This window comes from Prunus persica, chromosome G6 (assembly GCF_000346465.2).
Source record: "Prunus persica cultivar Lovell chromosome G6, Prunus_persica_NCBIv2, whole genome shotgun sequence".
In the NCBI taxonomy this organism is placed as follows: Eukaryota; Viridiplantae; Streptophyta; class Magnoliopsida; order Rosales; family Rosaceae; genus Prunus; species Prunus persica.
The window spans coordinates 8,691,993-8,708,335 of NC_034014.1; the positions used below are offsets into that span (position 1 = coordinate 8,691,993).

The 16,343-nt window shown below is 36.6% G+C and overlaps 2 protein-coding genes across 3 annotated transcripts; one reads left to right on the forward strand and one right to left on the reverse strand.

The window, feature by feature from the left end:
* On the forward strand, positions 232-6,388 carry LOC18774396 (glucomannan 4-beta-mannosyltransferase 2). Its single transcript, XM_007208398.2, has 9 exons — positions 232-1,043; positions 1,195-1,293; positions 1,627-1,879; positions 3,307-3,417; positions 4,108-4,244; positions 4,363-4,476; positions 4,586-4,785; positions 4,884-5,099; positions 5,631-6,388. The coding sequence occupies exons 1-9, from the start codon at positions 714-716 to the stop codon at positions 5,791-5,793; spliced, it is 1,623 nt and encodes a 540-aa protein (XP_007208460.1). The 5' UTR covers positions 232-713; the 3' UTR covers positions 5,794-6,388.
* Positions 11,477-15,096, reverse strand: LOC18775337 (RAP domain-containing protein, chloroplastic). 2 transcript variants are annotated; one of them, XM_020566351.1, is made up of 4 exons: positions 12,787-15,096; positions 12,588-12,670; positions 11,954-12,061; positions 11,477-11,852 (listed from the first exon to the last, which is right to left on the reverse strand). In XM_020566351.1, the coding sequence occupies exons 1-3, from the start codon at positions 14,612-14,614 to the stop codon at positions 11,966-11,968; spliced, it is 2,007 nt and encodes a 668-aa protein (XP_020421940.1). In that variant the 5' UTR covers positions 14,615-15,096; the 3' UTR covers positions 11,477-11,852; positions 11,954-11,965. The 2 variants fall into 2 exon arrangements, with proteins under 2 accessions (XP_020421940.1, XP_007208299.2); XM_007208237.2 differs by having other exon boundaries at positions 11,477-12,061; positions 12,787-15,095.

The following is a 16,343-nucleotide window of genomic DNA, read 5'->3' on the forward strand; positions in this document are numbered from 1 at the left end:
TACCTTGTAATTTGCAACAAGCAAGTAAAAGCTGGACAATAATGAAGTCACTCAGACTTGGAGTTGGAACAGTTGAAAGTGTGAGGATTCTCTTGATTGCAAAAGGATATCTACCTAAAAGGGAGAGTGAATTAGAATACATATAGTCTGGCCAAAAGAGAAATAAATAATGCTAATAAACAGAAATAAATATGAAATTCCAAATTGGGCCAAAACTGACTATAAAAGACCCCCCCTTTCTCTCTCTGTCCTTCATACTCTCTCTCAGCACTCTCAGTCCTGTCTCTGCTTCATTTTGACAAGAGGCAGAACAAGTTAATAGTTGGCACAGATCTTTGAGAGAGAGAGAGAGAGAGAGAGAGAGAGAGAGAGAGAGAGAGAGAGAGAGAGGCTTAGAAGAAGGGAAAGTGTAGATTTTTTGTTCTGTACTTTCCACTTCTGAGTGAAGAGGAGAAAACAAGAGAGCAAATCTGTATTGCCTCATAAATTTCCCTCTCTGGGTTTTTTTTTCTTGAAATCAAAGGATTTTTCAGCCCATTGTTTTCTGTCTTGCCTTATTGAAGAATTTGAGAGCCGCACTTTAATCCTATACAAAACCCACTTCCCCACATTGGTCACATTTCATTTAAACCAAAAAAGTGAGTGAAAGATCTGGTAGTTAGTTTTGTTTTGTTCATTATCTTCTCATCTCTTGCCTTTGCAGAGTGAGAGATATGGCTGAGACCACAACCAAAGTTCTGATACCAGAATCATTTCAAGGGGGCACATATGACATTGCAGGCCAAATGGGGCTGATTTGGGAGCTAATCAAAGCGCCATTGATAGTACCTTTGCTCAGAATTTGTGTCTACATTTCCTTGGCCATGTCTCTCATGCTCTTCTTTGAGAGGCTTTACATGGGAATTGTCATCATTTTGGTCAAGCTCTTCTGGAAGAAACCAGAGAAGCGCTACAAATATGAGGCCATTCAGGAGGACCTGGAACTGGGCAGCTCCAATTTCCCTGTGGTTCTAATCCAAATCCCTATGTTCAATGAAAGAGAGGTACATGCTGCTTTGTTATCAAAATCTCTCTGTTTTTGTTTTCGTGTGTTCTTAGATTTCACAAGCATTGTTGTGTGCTGTTATCTGTTTGTGACAGAAAAAACCTTAAAGTATGGTGCTTTTTGTGTGTTCTCTTGGGTTTTTGGGTCAGGTCTACAAGATCTCTATTGGTGCTGCATGTGGGCTTTCATGGCCGTCCGATCGTCTAGTGATCCAAGTCCTTGATGATTCAACTGACCCTACAATCAAGGTAAACTTTCCTAAATTCAGAAAACAACCCATCATTTGGATCACCCCACTAATTATTCTCCCACATTTATCGTTAAAAATGTAATCTTTTCTTCATCATTTTTCCTTCCAACCACCACCGCCAACAAATCTCATCATTCTAGTGACATGGGTCTTTTCAATGTGTTTGTTAAAAAGCCACAGAGAATGAAGTAGCCCAATTATTGAGTTTTCTGGCGTGACCCTTGTGGTTTCTGACATGGGTTTTGTTTCATTTTGGCCATTTGACTCGTCGCATTAACAAAATGGGCAAGTGGGTTTTTAATAAAACTATCAAAAACTGACGTTTTTGCAGCAAATGGTGGAGCTGGAGTGTCAAAGGTGGGCAAGCAAAGGCATAAACATAAGGTACCAAATCAGAGAAACCAGGGGAGGCTACAAGGCTGGGGCTTTGAAAGAAGGCTTGAAGCGCAGCTACGTGAAGCACTGCGAGTACGTGGCCATCTTCGACGCCGATTTCAGGCCTGAACCAGACTATCTCCGGCGAGCCATCCCTTTCTTGGTCCACAACCCTGACATTGCTTTGGTTCAAGCTCGATGGAGATTCGGTAAATTAATTATAATTCATTCATTTTTCTGATTATTATTATTAATTAGATTATTATTATATGTTCTTTTTTAACGTACCCTTTAATTGCGTTTATTAAATTTTTCAGAGTGTCGGTGGTCTGATTTTGTGGATTTTTCTTTTTGTTTTTCCTTTCGAGTATGTATTTGGGCTTTTATTTTTTCTTTTCCGTCGGCGGGATCAGTTTGTGTGTACAGTGTGCATGGGACAATGGGTCTTCCAGAGTACAAACCATCAATCACGGGGTCGGGCCCACACAGAGCAGCCCTTCTTGGCCATCTCTGATTTTGACACCTGTTTGTCTGCTAGCCCTTCATCAAGGGCTGCTTGGTACCCACGTCTGGAAATATTAGAAAGTACTTGTCATAGACGGAAGTGTGATTCATGTTCAATTTGTCAGTTTTAGTGCCATTAATCAGTGCTTTTCTTTTCTAGATTACGTTTTCATTGGCCTCAAGTAGAAAACAAAAACAAAAGTCCAACAATTTAATTTTGGACTGATGTTTTCTTGCCATCTAGCTTGTTATTATGTGGAAATATTAAAGTGATGAATCGGTTGATTCACAGTCTATCAACATAACGTGTCCAACATTCACTAGAAATTTTGATTCCACGTCGTCTCTCGTATTTATGGGAAATGACGTAAGAGCTCCTAACATAGGATTAGGATCCCTCACTCAAGTAGCAAAGTCAGTGTCACCTTCTTCTTGTGAACCGGCATGATCAGATGCTAGAAATGCGGGGTAGGTTTGTCATTTTGCTGCACGAGAACAAGGACGGTAATTTTGTGACAATAAGTTGCCTTATGTAAACCCCGGATTGTACGGTTCAAACGGTCAAATATTTCGTAAGCGGCCGGATCAGAGTGAGTTTCCGGAAACTTGAGTGACAAACGTGTCAATTTACGGACTCAAGATTTTTATCCTCTAGTGCACTGCTCACGTGGTTACTAAAACTAGGTGGCACCACAGTAAGCCTTGCGGTGGACCCACATTTTCTCTGCTCCAGCCTTTACCGACACTTGGTTTGTCGTGCTGATGCTAGCGTGGCCAACCTTCATTTGTGTCACGTGACCACCAGACCAGTTCCCTACTTTTAAATGCTTTTGGAGTTTCTTTTCTATTTTTGATGGGGTCCACATCTTTTTAATCTTTTTAATCATTTAGTGCATTCACATTATTTTTTTCTTTTTTATATTAGTAATAATCTAAAATATTCTAAATTAATCTAATTTAAAAAGAAGGGTATCCGAATTTGAGTGCAAGAGGTGACCTAACTGCCTTGGCCAACTTGTCTAACCCACGTTTGCACATTCAGATTATAAATATTATGTTACATGTACATTTTTCTTTTTCTTTTTTTTTTCTTTTTTGGGGGTGAGATAAAATTGTTTATGTGGTTTTGCAGTGAATTCGGATGAGTGCTTGTTGACCAGAATGCAGGAGATGTCATTGGATTATCATTTCACGGTTGAACAAGAAGTTGGGTCAGCAACACATGCCTTCTTCGGTTTCAATGGTAAACCTATTTTTAACAAATACCACTTATGGTCAAATTTGAATTATCATCCATGTTGCCCTTTTTTTCTTTTTTCTTTTGTCAAAAATATATATCTTGATTTGTCCCTGTCTATTAATTGGTTGACATGTGCAAAGTGCTGGTTCAGAGTTTCCAATTGGTGGGGACTAATTGGCAAATATGTACATATAGTTGGTATGTGAGAGTGACTTGAACATATGAGAAAAATAGAACATTGACCAAGTCTGCAAGACTTAGACTTAGCTTTAGACTTGCAGGGAGGGACGTTACACAGTCATTATCATGATCTTTCTTCATCAAAGTTATGTTTTAATATTTTTTTTTATCATAAATGAAATTGGTTGACTTCTAGTTCCTTCATTCCTGGCTAAAATCATGCCATTGCCAAAGTTTTGAATTTTAAAAGAGACAATGTATATGGTCTTCAACAGTCAAACTGGATAAATTGAAAATTTGAACTCAAGTGATTGTCAAGTTACTAATCAGACGCAGTAATTACTAGTTACTTCTTGTTAAAGTAACTTGATAAAGCATTGCATATATTTTTGCTCATATTGCACTGCATATTAGTAGTTTCTTGCTAAAATGGTAATGCATATTCTAATTACAACTGCAACATTCAACTCAGAGTATTTGCAGTTTTGAATTTGACATATGAAAACATTGCAGGGACCGCTGGTGTGTGGAGAATTGCTGCTATTAATGAGGCAGGCGGGTGGAAGGACCGGACGACAGTGGAGGATATGGATCTTGCTGTCCGGGCTAGTCTCAGAGGCTGGAAATTTTTGTACCTTGGTGACCTTCAGGTATTTGTTAACCGAATATGTATGTACATTGAACAAATCAAATGGTTCATCCATAGGTGAAGTCTAACTACAATAGGGATGACATGAACACAATTTCTGATCTTTATCTATGTTTCAGGTGAAAAGTGAACTTCCAAGTACTTTCAATGCCTTCCGTTTCCAGCAGCACAGATGGTCTTGTGGTCCTGCTAATCTGTTTAGGAAAATGGTGATGGAAATAGTAAAAACTAAGGTGAGTTCCTTTTAATTATATTACTCACTTGTGCCCCTAATGCAATTTCTTCTTCTTCCATCTTCTTTCTTCATATGTTATAATTATGTTTCTTGTATGTGTGTTGCAGAAAGTTACATTGTGGAAGAAATTTTATGTCATATACAGTTTCTTCTTTGTCCGAAAGATCATAGCCCACATGGTGACCTTCTTCTTTTACTGCGTTGTACTTCCTCTGACCATTTTGGTTCCTGAAGTTTATGTTCCAATCTGGGGAGCAGTTTATATTCCTTCCATCATCACCATTCTAAACTCAGTTGGAACTCCAAGGTCTTGTAGACTCTACACTTGATTTCTTCATTAATTACTTTTATTACATGTTCTTCAATCTTATGAAAGTAATCAATCTTCTTCTTGAATTTATGCAGGTCGATTCACCTGTTGTTTTACTGGATCCTTTTCGAGAACGTGATGTCTTTGCACCGGACCAAGGCAACTTTGATTGGCCTGCTAGAAACAGGGAGGGCCAATGAGTGGGTTGTCACTGAAAAACTGGGAGATATTGTCAAGAACAAAGCAGCAGAGGCTGCCAAGAAACCAGCCCCAAAATTTTTCAAAAGGCCAAAGTTCAAGTTTGGCAACAGGTAAAATTTCGTTAAACACTTTTATTCTTTCTACTGCAGACTTGCTTATTTTATTTTTCCATGTGCAATGTGCATAGAAATTTGTAACTATTTGCATTGACACCACATCTACACTGGCACACAGAGAGCTCTGTCTTTTCTGCATAACTTTAAGCCTTGGCTAAAAAACCAAATCACATGCACCATATGTTTTAATTATTTGCCAACATTAACCTAATCCCACAAGTAAGAATAATTATTTCTGTTTTTACCCTTTTCATTACTGGAGATCAGAATCTTTGCATTGGTCTATCCACCTAAGTATCATATAAATCAACTGCTGCTGGCATATGACAGCAGATGAGAGTTTATTAAGAGTAAACATGTGGGATTAGGAAAATAATATTATCTATTGGTGTTATGAAACCATCCCAAGCCTGTTCTTTATTACCTTCTGCTTTGTCCTTTAATGTTTTTTCTTATTCTTTCCAACACCGTTTCCCCTAATATGCAATCTTTTATATCTGTTGATCCTTGGTTAAACATTAACAGGCTTCACCTCTTGGAGCTGGGATTTGGGGCCTTTCTGTTCGTCTGTGGATGCTATGATTATGTGCATGGGAAGAACAACTACTTTGTATACCTCTTCCTCCAAACCATTACGTTCTTGATCTGCGGATTTGGCTACGTTGGAACCATCATCCCCAGTTCTTAATCAGCAGCGCTTCGTAGTTAAATTATATAGATTAGTTGACACAATCTCCCCTATTGTTTCTCATGCCATGCCAGCATATTTCTCATCTTCAACAAAGATTTAAGTAAGTAGGGTTCTATGAGCAAATGTTGGTTGCAACTTGGATTATTTTCAGCTGAGCAAAATTCATCTTGCAATGGAAAAAAAAAAAAAAAAAAAAAAGGTTCTTCCTGCACCTTCCTCGTCGAATCTCATGTCACAGTTCAAGTATACCTGGAAATTTTCAGAGAAAAAACAAATGCTGATAGCTGAACACATTATACAGAGTGAATTGTCAAGGAAGAAGCAGACGTCATGGTTTTTTTTATATAAATGTTTTTCAAGGACAAGGAAATAGTACTATTCTCTTTAAATAGATTGCTTGTAATTGTGAAGTTTTGTTCTTCTTTCTTGGGTTTGCCAGCTATAGTTTTTTTTTTCCTTGGATTGTGGGGAATAAGCTCCTGGATGAAAAAAAGAAAAAAGAAATTTAGTTGAAGTTGTAGTCTTGTAATCAAAATTTACTTATCATTTGATAATCATCATATATTCATATGCTTAGTCATTTTAGATTGTATCAGATTGATCAACTCCATTGATTAATAAGTTTGACAGTCTTTGTAAGGCTGCCAATGGTTTCCTTCGGCCCCTTCATCTGAAATTATGGTGGCAGAAATGGTTAAATTATTTCTGATAAAAAAAAAAAAGGTTAAATGATTCATGGAATTCTGCTGAATTTTATATGAACCATACTCCTTTCTGTGATTCTTGATAGCCAGTGTATGCAACACAATTTCTAAAGTTTGGATATATGCACGTTGCCTGTCTGACTCAGATTCAGAGCTTTGTCGTTCCAAAGGCCCCACTTGCATATGTAAATCATGAGCTGTGACATAAAGGCACTAGAACAGAAGCAGCATCCAAGAAAATTGAAATTCATCGGTTGACTATTCACACTGATTATTTTTACTTTATGCTGAGGGATATGCTTTGGGTCACTGGCCTTAGGGCGTGAGAGATTCTTAGCCGTTAATGAAAATGAGATTTACAATGTATAAACGATTAGATTCCGGCCATTTGTACATGGGAGACTGATCTTAACAAAAAATTTAAATCTCTACTATATAAAATATGGATAACAAAATGATGAAGATATGTGATAATTGACCGCTTGTCTTGTTAGATTGTAAAACTGAATCATTAGTCATGTTGATTGTTTCTTGAAAGTGTGATCCAAATTCACGATCATACAATATAAAAATATGTATGGCAAGAAAATATTAATCGTTATAATATTACTCGAGCTTGGGAAATTTTTAATCGTTGATGGGTATGAGACTCACGTTAGCAAATGTATCAACAATTATACTTGCATCTAGACACGATCTTGTTATAAAGTTCTTATGTTGTCAGACTATAAAACTGCTTCAGTAATCATGTTGATTCTTTCTTAAATGCGTGATACATACCCACAATTGGACAGCGTAAAGATATGTCTCGCAAAAGACATGTCTCAGAAAAATGCTAAGCATCTATAAAATTACAGTAGAATCTATAACCAGTGTTGTTAAGGCAACTGCTTTTATAAGGTTTAAGGTAACAAAGCGTCACCCAGTCACTCACCTCACCATCTGCCCTAAACCTGCCCCGACAAGTAGGGCAGGACATTCTGGACCATGTCACTTTTCATGCCTGTCTCAATCTTTTTTTTTTTTCTTTCTTTGATGCGATCAATCATTAATTTGTAGCCTGTGATGATATGTATAATTTCATCACTGTCCAGCTTTACTGCCTTGTTATAATTAATCAGTTAAAAAGGATAAGCAAAAGAGGTTTAAACTTGAGATTAAAGTAAGCATATGATGATTATGGTTTTGGGTTTACTTGCATTTGAAGTGTCATTATCTGTTTAAACTTTTTCTTTACTTGAATCAATGTGTGTCTGCACTCTGCAGTGCAGGCCTTGTGATAATAATAATGTGTATACATTATAATAACAGGGAGGAGATTATATTTTTTATATATTTTTTTTAATGCAGATAAAATATACAATGGAAACTTCGAAAGCAAGTTGCTCTGATAGGTTTGTCATACCAAAGAGATAATATTAACATGGCAGAAAACAATGGGCTAATTGGAGGAAAAACCCTCCCTTCTTTCATCTATCTTTTTGGTCAATTGACAAAGTTACCATATACTTATAATTTCATTTTGATCTTTTAATTCAGTTTTTAAGTTATGTGGTTCTTCAATTATGTGTCGTTTTCGTTCTTATCGTCAATCTCGTTAATTTTTTTTATTTATGATTATTAAGAATAAAATCATACATTTCATCCATCACTTATATTCAATCTTATGTATAAGAAACTCATGGTTGTAAATAGAAATAAATTTAAATACAAGAAAATATATTGAATTTTTTTCTCTCTCTCTTTTGGGGGGTAGGGTAGGGAGCAATCAAACTTAGCATATACCACATAGTTATTCTTTTCTCCATTATTATGATGTTCAGAAGAATGAACAAAGCATTCTGGTAATGCAGAGCTGGCCATGTTCAATTTAGAGGGTGAGTGCCCACTTGCTCTCTATGCTAAATACAGCAGGTCTTCATATTGCCAACTACACTTTGTCAGAAAATGTCACCATGTGGTCTTTTGTGACATTATTATTACCAATCCACAAATGGTGTGGTTCCTACCAAACTCCTAAGTTCTAAGCCAAAAAGCTTTTGTTCCTACCAGACTTGATCCCCACTCCTAACTCCAAACTCCTATATCTACATACTCACCTTTTCTTTTTCTTTCTTCTTTCTCTCCTTTTTGTAACAAATCCACCTAGACTTACTTGATCAAAAGGTTTTCTTTAGATCAAATCTAGCAAATAATACACATTGTTCAAGTTGTAATGTGATCAATTAAGTTTCTTAAACGCAACCGTCTATCCATATTTACGTAACTGAGTATAATTTACTAGTGTCGAAATCATTTATGCGTGTGGAAGGCTTATGCTAATAAAATCTGTGATAAAAAAAGAAGGATAACCAACAAAAACTCTGAAAATGGTAGTTGAGTTGAGAGAGCAAAGAATGGCATAAATGAGGTGAACGGGCTTTTGGAAGTGTCGGCGGCCGTATTGAGATTTAACTTCAACATATTGTATGGTCCATAGTTTGATTCCTTTATGACCTAAACATAAATAATTGATTTCCTTACGATATCATATTTATATAAAGTGGCACATGCCTATACCAGATGCTTACGTCAGTGTATAGATCACTTGTCTTTTTCAACTTCCAACCGTTAAGATTTGCAAAAATTAAAAAAGAAGAAAAGGCTAAATGGGTTTCTAAATATTTGGTTCCACAGTTTCTCCAACCGACACACACAGAATTAAAGGCAGCCGGCAGTCCAAATGCAATTTAGTTTTTCTTATTTCTTTCACCAATTTAACAAGTTAGCATTTGCCAACGGGTCTAGCTTAAAGTTCTTAGGTTAAAATTATAGTTGTGTGTGTGAGAAAAATCTCTTTTTAATTTAAATTTTTTAATTTAGACTATTATTTGTATTAAAAAAATAAATATTTTATTTATATTACTTGTTTGGAAGGTTTGCTTAGGAATTTCTTCAGCGTCTCCCCCCGATCATATGTACTTATAAAATTTAATATGTCATAGTCAAAGACGTTAACCTGTCTGGCTCATATTATAGGTAGGTATAAAAGTAGGTATTTCTTTTCTAAAGTGAAATGTTACAAAACCCTTTAAAACTATTTCGATATTTAGACATGTAGAATGTGTGTTGAAATTATACTACAGTAATTCATCACCATCACGTGTATTGATCGTAGATGTATTATAAATTTCACGTGCATCAACGGTCAGAAAACGTCCATGCTTACGTCTCTAATTTGTCAATAGATTATGTGATTAGTTGGTGAGGGGTCTCCTCATAGTCACACACATACAATTGCTATGTGCTGGCTTGGGATAATTGGTATTTGGATTGAGTCTTGTCTTTATTGACCATTGCCCCTCAATTATGGAATTCAAGCGTCAATTCTAGCATTGGCATGGGGTCGGCCCCAATTTAATAAAATTCCACATGTCTCTCTCTTTCAATCTCTCTCTCTCTCTCCATCATTTTCCTCTTTTTTTTGTTTAAGTACAAACGATACTGGGGAGGGAGAAATCGAATCTAAAATCTCAAGTGAATGAGTAGATGTTCTTAGCAATTTGAACTACAAACTCCTTGCCACCGTCTTTCCTGTACAAGAGCTGTCACATAATAAATAGAGAACTTTAGTTGTGCATGTGATTTTGTTTTTGTGGTTGGACCAAATCCTATACATATAAGTAACACAGAAATTAAGCGGATCTAATCTTAAGAAGAAGTATATAAAGGTTGACACTTGACACAATGAGAACAAGCATGTAACATGTTGAGTTTGAATCTATGAAATCTGTGAGATGATGATGGTGATGATGTGGGAATATATGGCAAAAAGAGGGAACCAATAGTCTAGAGCCACATCATCTCATCCCATTCCATCACACATCGATCTGCAATGAATAAAATAAAACTTATAAGAGAGTGATTAACGGTAAGGCATGTGTAGGGATCACCATTCACCAATGGTGAAGCAGCATGTCCAACACCGAGAAACAGACGAGAGAGAGATTTACAAACAAAATCCTGAAATAAACGCAGAAAAGGATGCCCAAAAGTCCAATTTTCCTGCTGGAATTAACATGCTTGCACACGATTCTGACCTTGCCCTACGTGTTTTTCTTTATTATTATTATTTATAAATCGATTGTCTGCATTCATTTTCTAGGGGAAAAAGAAAGGTGGAAAAGAAAAAGGAGGATATCATTTTGTTGACCATGTGATTTGAGGTGGAATGGTTGATACTAATTTCAGGCATCAATTGGGATTAGTGGGGGAAGTTGACATAAGTAGTTGGTGGATATTTTTTTATTTTTTTTATTTTTTTAAAAGTGTTAAGTATAAATTTTTTAAAAAGATTGGAAAAGGCCATAACCTTATCTTGGACTTGGACTATAAGAACAAGGACTCTAACTCAAACCAACCCGAATTGTACAGCTCCAAGATCCAACCCAAATGCTCATATTATGCATTACATCCCTCAAAGTTCATATCCTCTTACAATACCCAGTTCAGTTTTTGTTCTTTTGGGCCTTGTGCCCTCACATGTACCCAAAAAGATAAAAAGTACAAATGGAAATTGAGAATTCAGTAGTTGTATACTAAAAAATTAACAAATAAAAAGATTTGAGCTCTGCTTATAAAGTGAAATCATATGGGTATGAAAAAACCAAAACCAAAAAGTTTCAGGACAGGAAGAATTTTAAAGGTTTCAAAAACAATTAGAACCAATATGTTTCTGATATACATAAATCATATAATCACAAGGAGAGTCAAGTTAATTTTTTTCAATACTCATCGTTTTAAGGAGTGTTAAGATTTCAAATTCTAAGATTAAGACAAAATTCTTCCAATCTAATGTGGCAGTGGTAAAAAGTTATTGTCAATTGCAACTCTCTCATCTGTTATGTCTACTAGTTATGGGGCTGTGACAGCACCAACATTGCTAAGTTGTTCATCGAATCTAATATTGTCCGAAATTGATGAAAAGTTGGCTCAGGGACTTCAACTTGTAACTGACTAGCAGAGTAAGCCTTACTATTCAAGTTAGGACATCATAATAAATAGCTTCCATACCCATACATCCTCACCAGGAGAATGAGCTTCGATGAACCTCAGCGTAATTCCAACCGAGCTCTACAGAAAAAAAACAGACAAAGTCTAGAGACGGACTGGAGACCACCAGAAGAACAGTGGTTCTGAATCTTCTGATGAGGCTGCAAGTAAAAACTAAGATGGCACTCAATTCTTCAGGCGTGTTTTATATGAATGATGTGGATCAACACCTCTATGTTGTTTAGCTACTTAATCAGCTTAGATCAGTCCGGGCGGAGGAAGTTTGATATTGGCATATTAGCTGCTCCGAAACAAATGCATCTGTGAAAATTATATTTACGCATTTCACTCGCTAACAAATATGTATTTTCAACTGTACTCATCTGCCAGAATTTCAAGAATTCAATTCCATTATCAACTACCTTTCCCACTGCCTATACGAGGATGGTATTTTTGTCCACATATAAGTGCTCCTTCAGAATTTCTCTTAGGTACTCTAGCTGCTCAAAACCACCTTGACGTTCTTCCCACTACAAGAAACAGAAAATAATCATTCTGTTAAAAAGCACAACTAGAAACCACTCTTATCCAATAAACATGCAAGAAGTTTGCTATTGATGAACCAGATTTCAATATTTAGGCATGACTAAGAATTCTATTGTTGGCATGAGACAACCTTCTCCGAAAACCTATATGCTTATCGTCAGCCTCATTTATGTTTACACCTTCTAGTGCAGAGGAATTTGTTCCCTAAATACTGTAGTGGTACTGAAACTCAGATAAATCTGTACATGATTGCAGAGGAATTTGTTCCCTAAATACTGTAGTGGTACTGAAACTCAGATAAATCTGTACATGATTGAATCAAGCTGATCTTCGGCATGGGCATGAATAAAGGTGAGCTATGGTCTCAACATGCCTAGGCACAAATGCGCAGCATAGAAAAACTAAACTAGAAAAACCTTCAAAGTAAAGAACAAAACATAGAGCTTGTGCATGTGTGTTCGCGCGTGTCTGTTAAGGTGATAATTCATGATGTGAGAAGTGAGAACTCACCTCTTGATGAGATAACGACACAACTTTCCAACCAGCAGCAGTTATGTAGCGCCTTTTTAGCATAGTATGTCCCAAGGGCACCCCTGTATGAAGCAGAAGGATATCAATTGAATAGTAACTGGGGGACTAAGAGTAGTCAATGATTCATTTGAACACACGCACAAAGAAGATGCTGCAATATTATGTGAAGGATGCTCACCAGTATTTCTTGAGAAATGCGTTGGGCCATCAATCTCCATAGCAACCTTCTTATCAATCAATACAGCATCCAAAGTGTACCCATCCACAACATATTCTTTGACCCAATCGAGACCAGTGCTAACAAGAAGACGGGCAACTTCCCTTTGAAATGATGATGTCATTTTCTGATTAAATCTCTTAGTTTTACCAGCACGAGCAATTTTCTCCTCAAGATCTTCCCTTAAAGATAACTGAAGGTGTGGGTACTCAAGCTTCAAGCACTGGTTCACTAGATGAACCTGAGAAGCAAACATGATATCCTCCCTATACTGCTCTGAAATCCTTTGTTCTTCAAATTGGCTCAGAGTTCTCCACACATGGGAAAAGAAAGTCCGATCCATTTGTCCAATAACAGCATAAGACCAAGCTATATTCCCAAGCTGATCCCTTCTGAAACTGAGAACAGGGGAGCTTCTAACGCCATCAAAGTCAAGATCTCCTATGTTGTCCACACCATTTTCGCTGTCAAATTCTGAATTTTCTTTGCTTGAGTAGCATATAAATTGGCTTTCATCATTGAAAACATTATCTAAAGATTCCAGCAAAGGTTCAGCAGACTCAGATAAAGAAGCAAAAGCCCACAACACCTGAGCAAGCTCTTGCTCCTGGAAAGTATGAATTATATCTGATGCCCTTTTGGATAATTCAGAAAAGAGATCAGGAGCAGAGTGCTTCATTGAAGCAAAAGCACCTGCAATATTAGCCACATTCTGTGAATTAAACTCCCCAACCTTGGTTAAGGCCACCTCCGCAACTCTATCCATTTCTGACAAGTAAATCAGATCACCACCAATCTTAGACAATGCCCACGAGACATTAGAGATACCTTGAGCTGAACAGTCTGGTAAGGCTGTCATTGCTATTCCTACAAGCATAGACATCTCTCTTTGGCGAGCAAAGGCCAACCTACGTGTCTCTATCATTGAAACTTTCTCCATATTCTTAGCAATTCGATGAAGAGCGGTGGCAATGTTCAAAGGAGAGAGAGGTGAGGGACTCAAGCCTTTCCCAACAGCCATGATTGTCTCTGCAGTAACCTCCACCACTTCTTCTGCAGTTTGTGCGTCAATAATAGCTCTATTCAAGTTGATTTCTTTCTTACGATCAGATGGCCCCGAAAATTGGGAAAGCCTCTGAACAAACTCTTCCATGGTCTTCTCCTTTTTCTCTTCAAACATCCCACCTGCCAGCACACTCACAGTTCTTCTTAAATGACTAGCACCATTAAGAGTATTTGTATCTTGCATATCAAAGTCTTCCTCGGAATCAATATCCAAATCTTCTTCAACTTCCTTGATTTTCTTATTCACTTTCTCTATTTTCCCCAGCTTCTTCTTCTTGTTCTTCTTTTTCTTCTTTACTGTCATCATATCTTCCATTAGATGAGATAAGCCCTTCGCCTCAATCGATTTAAGAGCAGTCTTTCTTGCCCTCACACACCAATCCATTCCCTCACTCTCTTCAAGCGACTTAGACTTTTTTAGCTTTTTCCTCTTGTTGGGGGCCTGGAAACCCAGAGGGTCAAGATCTCCAAGAAACTCCAACTCCCAATCCATATTACCATCTCCATTTTCTTCTTCTTCCTCATCGTCACTCTCAACACTCCTTGAGCTAATAGCAGCATTATCTGCGCCTACATTTACGCAATATCTTCTTGGAAGGACAAGCTCAAGCCTTTGAGCTAAGAGCCCAGTTCTTGTTATTGGAAGCTTATGAGCAATATCAGGATTAAAAGTGAAAGGTTTGAAGCAAATTTGATGAGGGAAGGTGTTAAGCAAGCTTTGCATACTTATCTAACAATCTTAAAATGAAAAACAAAATTGAAAATTCAAAGCAACTGCCAAACTGACAATATAATTTAAGAGAGAAATCAAAAATTCTTGAGCGAACAGGACATACCCAAAAGACAATATCCACTGCTTCTAAAGAGAATGGGAATTTGAAGGCTCCGTTGCTGTTGTTGTTGCAGCTCTTAGGGGTTAGAAGATAATATTAATAAGGGAAAAGAAATGGGAGGGAGAGAAGGCTGAGGTTGGGTTAGGATAGAAGAAAATCATAACAAGAAGTGAAGAAGACGAAGAAAATTAGAAGCTCGAATATGAAATTTCGAAGAATTGATGGAGAAATGGAGTTGAGTAGAGTTCAGTTGTTGGGTTTCAGAAAAAGGGGTTTGGAAAGGATAATGTCGAAAAGTTCAGGAATTCTACACTTACATCCTTTAAAAAATAGTTACTGTTTAAAACAGAACAACTTTTACCCCTACAAGTTGTAGGAGGGAGGTTTTCTTGTCTCCAATAATTTTCGAATGGGGTTGAATTCTCCATTTATGAGGAAGTGTTGTCTTGCTTTTGAAAATTTGTGCGAGTATCAAGAACAATTAAGCATTGATGTGTATGAACTAATTATGTTTCTACGTGACAGGAACTCTTGTTGAACGCGATCGCTATTTGAGGCAATTTTTCTATAATGTTTCAAACGAAAAGAAAGCAAATAGATACTAAAATCATATCAATATTCCCGTAACTTCTTTAGTTCACTAGTTCTAATATCCACGAACCAAACACTCTTATACTTCCCAAGAACTCACTAGTAATAGATAACAATTTTGCTTCGACCCAACAGCTAAATGATACTTCCAAACCAATACTAAATTCTAGGAAATGCCAACACAATTTCATACTAACATACGTGATTCACACCTTAATTATAGAATTTAATAAAAGCTATAACTAAAATGTGAAGAAACATTTAATAAATAAAATTAATATTTCACATAGAATATTAAGCGGAAACGACAACATCTGAAATCTTAAAAATTTTACATTATTTTACAAGTTAGAACTACTCAAGAGTTCACTAAAAGAGTAGCTCATTATTCATTCACAAGCTATGTATACAATACACTCTATAGATATGCCAAAATCATCACAAGCTCTAGATTTCAGGTTCAATACCTCCAAAATTTGTTAGGGGTGAGCGAAACCACATCTCAGTAGGGACATAAATCTTTTCAAGGTAAATTGATATAACTAAATTAAGTGACATACAATCACACAGCCAAATATCATATTATTAATAATAATGCATGAATGCTCTTAATCTATAGGACAAACAGACCTGCATGTCGCATATCATGTTTATACCACTTGGTCCCGAATGCCCATTTGTATGAACTAACCTCCATCTCAATCATCCCATAAATTCCCTTTTGTTATTCATCTTGTCTAACTCCCTGTCGCCAGTCCCGTATCACCAATAAAAACCATGTGCACTATGGGATCCCCAAGATTTGGTACCTGCAACCTCTTTTTCCATCATTATTTTCTCAACCTAACAATTCTAGCTAATTTTCATGACATGATATAATTATGCCTTTCACATATTCTTCACAACAACATAACCATTTAAAATATCACCAATGTATATATAATTATGCCAACATTGTTTAAATAGTTAAGAATACGTAAACACCCAATACAAGGAACGTCAACCAAACTGTAATACCATGCATAATAG